The sequence below is a fragment of the Mesocricetus auratus genome, unplaced genomic scaffold (assembly GCF_017639785.1).
Source record: "Mesocricetus auratus isolate SY011 unplaced genomic scaffold, BCM_Maur_2.0 Super-Scaffold_100007, whole genome shotgun sequence".
Taxonomy (NCBI): Eukaryota; Metazoa; Chordata; class Mammalia; order Rodentia; family Cricetidae; genus Mesocricetus; species Mesocricetus auratus.
In genome coordinates this window covers 52,196,630-52,205,920 of record NW_024429191.1, presented here as the reverse complement: position 1 = coordinate 52,205,920, position 9,291 = coordinate 52,196,630, and the positions used below count along the sequence as shown (strand labels likewise).

The window sequence follows — 9,291 nt, the reverse complement described above, 5'->3', positions numbered from 1 at the left end:
GGGGGACCTGGAGGCCTGGTGGGGAGGGCGGGGGAGGAAGGGAGGGGGAGGGAGCTGCGATTGACATGTGAAACAAGCTTGTTTCTAACCTAAATTTAAAAAAAGGAAGAGAGAAAAAATTTCTAAATAAATGAAGTAACTAAATGACCTTCATAAGTTAACAAGTGCAGAATAACACTTAAAACAATACACATACTCATCTTGCTACTGATAGTATGTCTCCAGCATTGTCCTTTGAAGTCCGATGGTTTGGGGGCTATCGCAAACATATTATCCCATGTTAAATAATCACCTACACCAAATATAGTTTTCAGCCCTTTGGTTAAAATCAAGTATATGAAGTATGTATTTCTGCCTGTTGCAATGAGCATTTTTACCTGAAGTAGTTCTTCAAATTCAGCAAACATAAAGTATAGCTCAATAAAACTGCAAAATTAAAAACATCTAGTTTTGCTGCTTAGGTCAAATCTATAAGAAAAAGTTTATTTTTATAAAAAAAGTGAAATGCAGAAAATAAGGAGTGATAAAACAGTGCAAGTGCTAAATTAATAACATAAAATGCTTTAGTTTATACTGTAATAACTCCCTTAGACACTATTTACATTTCATTCACTGCTTTAGTATGATACTTCATCTCAGCATCCACAATTGTAACAAATGCTTGGAAAGTCTTTTGTTCAGAAGCAGATGCTGGTCTAACAGAAACACACTTGAAAATGTTCTTGTCTGGATCATAGTGTCCAACACATCTGTGAACTCGGCCTCTGATTAGTCTTGGAAGTTCTCGATCCTGTTTTTCAAAACATAAAAGTCAAAAATTATTTATTGCTTCATCTACAGGTCAATGTCTAATTTATAATATGACCGATTATACATGAATCACTCCAAATGATATGATTCTCTGTGTTGCTTACAAGATATCTAGGCATACACAGATAACTTGTCACAGAGGAATGGCCCTAACCCTGATAAGGCTTCTTATAAACTAGCAAGAAGTTGCTTCCTGGAAAAGTTATTAATCCCCCATAATTACTCATGAACTATATACTCTTTTTGATAAAAGAATTTCAACTGCAATGGGACTGTGGCCTGTTTTGTCCTGTGGTTTTGTTGTTGGTGGTGGTGGTGGTGGTCATGGTCGTGATAGTCACAGACATTGAAAACGAACACTTTAAAATACTCACAATTTCATAAAATACACATGGAAGAGTATTTTTCCCATCTCTCATGAGAAAAGTCTTTGAATACTGTGGGCCAGGTGTGACAGCTGAATCCAGGACAGCTAAGCAACATTGAAATGAGGAAATTAATACTGACAAATATAAATATAATTTAACAAAGAAAACTTGATATTTAAGAGTCATCCCATAACAGCCTCTCCCAGTTCTACTTATACAGTGGTATTTTACAGAGAAATTGTATCCTTTAAGTGTGTTCTATAGGCTGGTTGAATTCCAAAGCTGTCGTAAAAATAAAATGCACTGTATCAACAAATAAGCCTTATAGTTTAGTGGAAGCACCACTAAATTACAATTATAGTGTCAGGTCTTCAGCTTCATACTATTTGGTGACATTGTTCAAACTTGATTTATTTCATTTTCTAAAACAAAATATATTCATGTAAGATGTACAAGAACAGGGAAAAAGAGAGCAAATAAATCACAAATGTTTTCATTACTTCAGGTAATCAAATTTACAAGCCTGTCCCCTTCCAGTTACATTTTGGGGTAGAGTAAAAGCACCTAAGGCCTATCTTTTGATCTAATTTTCAATATTTATGATAGTTTTATGAAACACACTAGCTCTCTAGGCTGATTCATCCTATATAATTGCAAGTTTATATTTTTTATTCTACATCTTTCCATCTCCTTCCCCTTAAGCATATTATTCAAAATCTCTCAAAACTCTATCTTCATCAATAAATACAAGTCCTAATTCATGTTTAGCACCAGAAATTTTTATCAAACAGTGTTATTCAATCACTTAATAACCATTTCCTGAGTATTGGTAGTAGACATCTTGTTATTTTGAAGCCATCCTGCATTTCTAAGAATAAACATAAACTTCTTTTCAAATTTTAGTTACTCTTCACGACACCATAGACATTAGAGTATAATGCCCTAATGACATTAAAAAACATCCAAATATATTACTGACATATTCCTGAAATATTATACCTACCTAATATTTCAAAAAGAAGTACGGTTTTCTGCACTTGTGCACGCCAGTACCTCATGCTTTCAATGACTGCAGAAATGATTCTTAAAGAATTATCTTTGGCCTTTAACTGATGGAAGGGGGCTTCCTTTGTGGGAAAAGCATAGTATAGAAAAGTGTTTCATTATATTCTTTATACTTTTAGAACTATGTAGAGTCTAGGTCCTTATAATAAATAAACATGTAGAATGTGTGAAAAGGGCTACTAAAAGTTTCAATGCAATTAAAGTTCCCAAATTAAAGCCAGCATTACATTGCACTGCATTATAGAGTGAAAAATCAAACTGTGCTTAAAATAAGAAGAAAACTATGTGGCTAAAGAGATGACCCAGTGGTAAAGCACTTGTCATATAAGCTGATGACCTGAGTTTGATCCCCAGAATGCATGAAAAGATGGAATGAGAAAAACTCCACAAAGTTGTCCTCTGGCCTCCACACCTATTTTTTGCTTTCCTGTATTTATGTGCACATATGGATATGCCTGGTGCCCGCAGAAGTCACATAATGGTATCAGATCCCCTGGAACTGGAGTTTCAGAAGGTTGTGAGTCATCTAAAGGGTGCTAGGAACAGAACCCAAGTCTTTCAGAAGTGTGGCCAGTGCTCTTAACCACTGAGCCATCACTTCAGCACCATACTTTATTGGATTTTTTGTTTGTTTGTTTGTTTGTTTGTTTGTCTGAAAATACAGCTTTTAGTTGGAGCTCTTGGGAGGCAAAGGCAAGTCAAACTTTCTGTTGAGTTTGAGGCCAATTAGTCTACATAGTGAGTTCAGGGTAATATCGTGAGATCATTTCTTAAAACAAACAAAAATGAAGCAAAAAAGGTACTAACTTTCAAGGGAAGGGACACAATTTCCTTTCTGGAGTGAGGGTTGTAAAGAGCACTGATGAAACTTTTTTTCAAAGTTTCTTCAAGATTTAAGTATTCCTCCTTGAAGATGCGTCACTGTACTATGGTGACAGCATCGTATCATTCTGTGTACAATGTAGCATAACACTGAAAATCACTCTAAAACATGCTACCTTAGTCATACTTCCAGAAAATAAAGGAATACAGAATCGACCCTAATTGCTTGCTAAACACAATGATGTTCAGATTATGGTCAGAATAAACACAGAGCACTTAAGCAACAGAACACTAACAGCAGTAACAACCTGAACGGGCAGAGGGAGAAAAGGGAAACGATCAAGGCCATGAAAACTAGGGCCACAAAGAGGCACAGACACCGCTACTGTTATGATACTGAAGTAGGTAGAAAACAAAACCTCCACCTCTCCCTGCATTCACATCCTCCCAATGACCCCCATCTGGCTGACCTCTAGCAGAAGCCAGCAAAAAAAGGTTCCCAGGATGAGGCACCAGGTAAAAAAAATGCAGCCCTCCAGAGCACAAAGGCGCACAGAGAAACAATCTATTGGGCCCTGGGATGAGGAGAGAGAGAAAAGATAACCTGTACATATGCAAAAAAATTTCGAAGAGTAATTAGAAATGCAGCTGAGGAAAAAGAACATGTTCTCTAAAACAGAATTCAAACCTGAGAGGTATCACAATATACACCATATTCATCCCAAGAAGAGTCCAGGATGAACAGCACTTTGCAATATGGTGTAGATGGCAAGAAAGACAGGACAGGACCAGATTATAAAGCAGAAGTCAGTGAACTACGGCCTACATTCCAAATCCAACCATCTCTTTGTGTCAACTTTTATCGGACCACAGTCATGCTCATTCATTAATGTGTTGTCTGTGGCTGCTTCCAAGTAACAATAGCAGAATTCAGTCATGAAGTAAAATAACTACAACCAAGACAGTATGATTCATAAAGTCAAATATATTGTTATCTGACACTTTGCAGGAAAATGTTTCTGATAACTTTTGGACAAAAATGACAACAAAAATATGGATTGTTTCTATAAGAAATGGATGAACTATTGTTACCTTAATAATTTCTTAAAAGAGTAAAAACAAGAACCCAGTAAGAAATTCTAAAGCCACTATTTAAAAAATCTGACATTTCAGAAACTAACATTTGTCTACTCCAATGGGAAACTGGATATTTGTATGAATCTGCATATACCATGTATGTATCTTTCTAAATACTTACTACACATGTGTAAACATGCAAATAAGCCATTAATTAATATTTAAATGTTTACCTTCAGAGCATTTTCTCCTGGAGTGTTACCCAACACTGTTTTCTTAAATTGATTTTGTTGAAAACTGGGCTTAAATGCCTGCAGTGCACTGGCTCTCTCTGGGCCTTTCACTGCAGAGCCAGGCAGTTTTGATGAACATGTTTGTCTCAGTACTTCAGTATCTTTGTATCCTTGTAAGTTAGGAAATTCAGGTGTTCCTGACTGTTTCTGTCGCTGAGTTCCCAAACTCACTGCACAGGAATTAAATTCACTATTTGGGGCTGGGCTTGCTATTTTACGCTGAGGTCGGAAATCATTTTTATCCCAAGTTCTCAAGCTGGTGTTTCTGTTGTCACCTCTGTAGCTGTAAAAGTAAAACATAATTCTCCATCTTTTTATCTAGGAACAACTGATGAATTTTCTTATTTTTATGACAATTAGTGGTCTATAGCTTACTAAGTAGTAAGAAATTTCAAACATGTCATTCATTACACAGTGGTACAATATATTATTACTTCTCTTTCCAGATGAAGAGACAGCCTTAGGGAAGTAACAACTCATACAAAGAGATACAGCAGCAAACCACTTGTAAGTTCAGAACTCAGAGAACACCTGTCTCCTAACTCAAGAGTACAGTGCTACAAACATATGCTTACAATATCCAAGCCTTCATATAACAGTAGTCTCCAAGTGAAAATATTTTGAGGACTTTTGCTTAATTCTTTATACATTTATTTTGAAATTTTCTACAAAGTAAAAAAAGAAAGCTACAGCTTGCCTGTAAGGTTATTTAAGTTTTTATGCTTTCCAAAGCCCTACTGACCAACCTCTTTTAGCATTTATTAACCATATTACTGAAAATTACTTATAAAAGCTGGTCAGTGTTGGATGTTATCTAAGACCCAAATGAAAGCATTTCCTAAGCAGGCCAATTAAGAGTGATATGGGTAAGAGCAACTAGTCCAACTCACAAAAACTTAATTATGAATACTGCAAGCATTACAAGGTAATCAACACAACCCACCCTTTGTTTTAAAAGGGGTGGGGGCGAATCTAGTTATCAGCAAAAAGCCTAGGTTTTAAGAGGTATAAGGCTTGTACATTTTGAGAAATACTGTTTTAAAAAGTACAAATTTAAGAAAGAAGAAATCACAGTTATGAATCTTAAGGTTATGAACACTATAAAGGCCATTAGTGTCCAGTAAAATATTAGAATTTTTGTTATTCTTCAGTGTTTGGAACACTCTGTCCTGCAGCTATTTCCTTTGAATGAAACATTACTTCCTAGATGGAAGAAGGAGGCTTAAAGGATTCAGGCAGCTAATGAAATTCACAAGACTCAGAAAATCACAAGATCAGGCCCTTTCCAGATATATAAGCGGCAAACATTGTTGCAGAGATAAAACTCTGGCGTAGCTACCTGCTAAGTGTGCATGGAACTCAGAGATGAGCTTCTGTGAGTCACCACCTATGCTGGGGTAAGCTTTTCCATGATGTAGCTGCCTCTCCATACTCCTATATGTAACCTCCTATATGTAACACACATGCTGTTTTTATTGTAAAAAAGAATCACTATAGAACATGCTATCTTAGTTAGTCATACTTCCAGACAACAAAAACAGAATTTATCCTGGATCCTAAAAAAGATTTTTAGATTTCTGAGTAAAACAAACACAGAGCACTTAAGCCCCCAATTAAAGAAAAATTTTAAAAGCTGTATTAATTCAACTACTGAAACAAGCACTTGCCTAGCCCCAAAGTCTACACATCTCATTGAATCTCTGTGTAGATAGAAGAGTCATTCTAAGCCATGGAGCTTTGCTTTGGATTGGCATACTTTCACTATCAATTGGACTTTTATGCATTAGCCACCACAAAAAAACTAGGTCTTAAGAACTAGGTCTTTAACTCTTACCCTGAAAAAAAAAGAATTCCAAATGGATCAAAGGTCTCAAAATAAAACCTGAAAGTACCAGGGGGAAAAGTCAGGAAAACTCTACAAGATAAAGTATGAGTAAAGGACTTCCTAAATAGAACTGTAGTTGCACAGGAAATAAGACCAGCAATTGACAAATGGGACCTCATGTAATTCAAAAACTTCTGTACAGCAAAGGGCATGCTGGTCAGTCAAGTAATTATGAGAGATTATGAGAGAAAATCTTTGCCAGCTTTATTTCTGTCAGAGAATTAATGTCTAAAATACACAAAGAACTCAAAAACCTAAACACAAAAAAAAGACAAACAGACAACCCAATCAAAAGATAGTGGTCTATAGATTTAAATAGAGTGCTCTCAAAGAAAAGACACAAATGGCTCATGAATATTTTTAAAAGTGTTCATTAGCCACCAAGAAAATGCAAATTTAAAATTTCAAGATTCCATCTCAGAAGGAATAAAATGATAACAAGTACTGACAAGGATGTGGGAAAGAGAAACTCTTATTCAGTGTTGCTGAGAGTGCAACTGATAGAACCACTGTGTAAATTAAGTGTGGAAGCTTCTCAAAAACACTAGAAATATAAGAACCGGTGGAAAGAAGGTAGGGGTGCTATGAAATGCTATCTTCTGGACATGATATGTCAACTGCACTCATAAACTCAGGGGCTGGGGTTACCTGCACAAGATCAGCATAGATACAATAGATGATCTCTAGCCTCACCCCATATTGAGGAAATGTTGGCAGTTGATAGTTTCTGGAGTAGAATCATTGGTTTTTGATGTGCCACTGACAAGACTCCCATGCTTTCGTAGCAGCCTCACACCCATGCACATATGGACCAACTAATTGGCCTTAGTGGATATTTAAAAGGAGGGTGACACACATCTTTTATTCCAGCACTCAGAAGGCAGAGGCAGGGGAAATCTCTGTGTGTTGAAGGCCACCCTGGTTTTTATAGTGAGCTCTGGGACAGGCAGGACTACATACATATACCCTGTCTCAGAAAAAAAAAAGACATGAAGTTGAAAGATATGGAAGAGTTGGAGTAGAAAATAGGTGTTATATATAGTTATATTTCACTGTTTATGTGTAGGAAATTCTCAAATCTAGTAATAGAACTACTATATATCCAAGCTATGTCACTTGGGCATATACCAAAAGGACTGTATATCCTACTATGGAGATACTTCATCCACATTCACTGCAGGTCTAATTACAATATCAAAGAAAACCAGCCTAGATGCCCATTAGCAATGAATAGACAAAAAAATATGATCCCTATATACAGTAGAATTTTATTCAGTTGTAAATAAAAATAAAATTGTGAAATTTTCCAGTAAACTGATGGAACTAGAAAATATAATACTAAGTGAGGAAACCCAGACTCATATGAACAAAAGCCATGTTCTCATATGTGAATCCTGGCTTCAATTTTTTAGACGCATATATTTAACTCAGAGTAACTATAGAAATCAAGAAACTAGAAAGGAGATGTTGAGGAAGTAACTTAAGAGAAGCATAACAGAACATAGGTGATATAAAAATAGAGATTGGTAATACCAGGAGTGGAAGAGTCTATGGAGGAATGATGATAGGCATACAGGGAAGATCAGGGGCATAACTAAAACAAAGTATATGAAAACACTATGTGAAACTTGGAAAAAAATTATAGGTATACCCAACATATACTTTGTCATTTTTACTTAAGTACCTTATGACAACTATGTAACATTTGAAATGCATTACATTGTATAATTTAAAGTGTACAGGAAAGTGTACATCGATTAAATTCAAATACCAGTTATTTATTAATATAGAAATTTCCTAAATGTATTTCTAAGAAAGAAAAAACTTTTTAAGGAAAGAAGAAGAAAAATATAGGCAGACTTACCCCCAACCACTTTGGCTTCTTTCAGCATTTGACTGAATAGATTTAGGCACAAAATCTTGACTTTTCAGGGGATAAGAAGCAGAAGCTGCTATTTGCCTTTCAAGGAAATATCTTGTTAAATACAGTTTGTTTTCAAATTGAGAAATGTAAAATGTATACTAAAAAGTAACATCAGTCAGTGACACACACACATTTATTGGCTCATATTTTTATACATACCCTGTACTCATTGTTTTCTTTAAAGGAGTCACCTCTGGATTCATAGCTTCCCATGTCCAATCTCAAAAGTATAAGAACAGATTAAAAATAAGAGAAATCTTTTTCAAAATAATTTCTAACATTTAATTAATTTAGGAGTTCTAACAAGTCGAAGATGTAGACACAGTCTTCAAGAGCACTTGGTTGTAGGATTTGTTGTTGCCTCTTAATTTTATAAACGTCTTCCTTCCCCACTGTAACAATAGTAGTTTAATCTGTCTTTTCCACATTCAATTGTAATATAGTGCCTTGTAACTGGCAATATAAATTTAGTTGAACCCAATGCTTCTTAAACTTTATTCTACCCCACATCAAGAAATATATCATAACTGGTAACTAGATAGCTAGTATATGATACTAACAGAGACATGGAATCAGAGAGTAAGATACCAAAATTTTAACATTAAGTCTAATCCTTACTATGCATGATATACACTGACATTTTCTATTCTGTTCTATTTACTCTTAAGTTTTAAAGATTTCTATTTTATGTTTTTAATTATAGGGCATACTGCAAAAGAACGTAGGTGCTCATGGAGGACAGAGGATCCCCTGGAGTTGAAGTTATAAGAAGGTTGTAAGATACATACATGAGTGCTAAGAACCAAAATCAGGTCCCCTGAAAGACCAGTAATCCCTTTTAACCTCTAAGCTATCTCCTATCCCCTTACTCTCTTCTTTGAAAAGCTGATTTTGTTCCAGACTAATAGGTCAAGATAAAAATTCCTATTTCATCATGGAATAGTTAGCACTTGTAATTTCTCAAATCAATATTCACACTACTTACAAAACATTTTAAATGGTAAGGAAGATTTTAAATGATGGAGAATGATAATATGAATGCTGAGT

General features: G+C 35.3%; 1 protein-coding gene across 5 annotated transcripts in view; it reads right to left on the bottom strand.

Annotated features, from left to right (window-relative positions):
- Positions 1 to 462: 462 nt before the first annotated feature.
- Spata22 (spermatogenesis associated 22) overlaps positions 463 to 9,291 on the bottom strand; it is a 16,363-nt gene continuing 7,534 nt past the window's right edge. For 4 of the 5 annotated variants that reach the window (XM_013111571.3, XM_040749112.1, XM_040749111.1 and 1 more), the window contains exons 4-9: positions 8,404 to 8,464; positions 8,185 to 8,280; positions 4,376 to 4,718; positions 2,182 to 2,305; positions 1,185 to 1,282; positions 463 to 790 (exon numbers count right to left, since the gene is read on the bottom strand). In XM_013111571.3, the coding sequence (XP_012967025.1) occupies positions 599 to 790; positions 1,185 to 1,282; positions 2,182 to 2,305; positions 4,376 to 4,718; positions 8,185 to 8,280; positions 8,404 to 8,464 (914 nt within the window). In that variant the 3' untranslated portion in view covers positions 463 to 598. The remainder of the gene's footprint in view (positions 791 to 1,184; positions 1,283 to 2,181; positions 2,306 to 4,375; positions 4,719 to 8,184; positions 8,281 to 8,403; positions 8,465 to 9,291) is intronic. The other variant, XM_040749114.1, reaches the window with a different exon arrangement.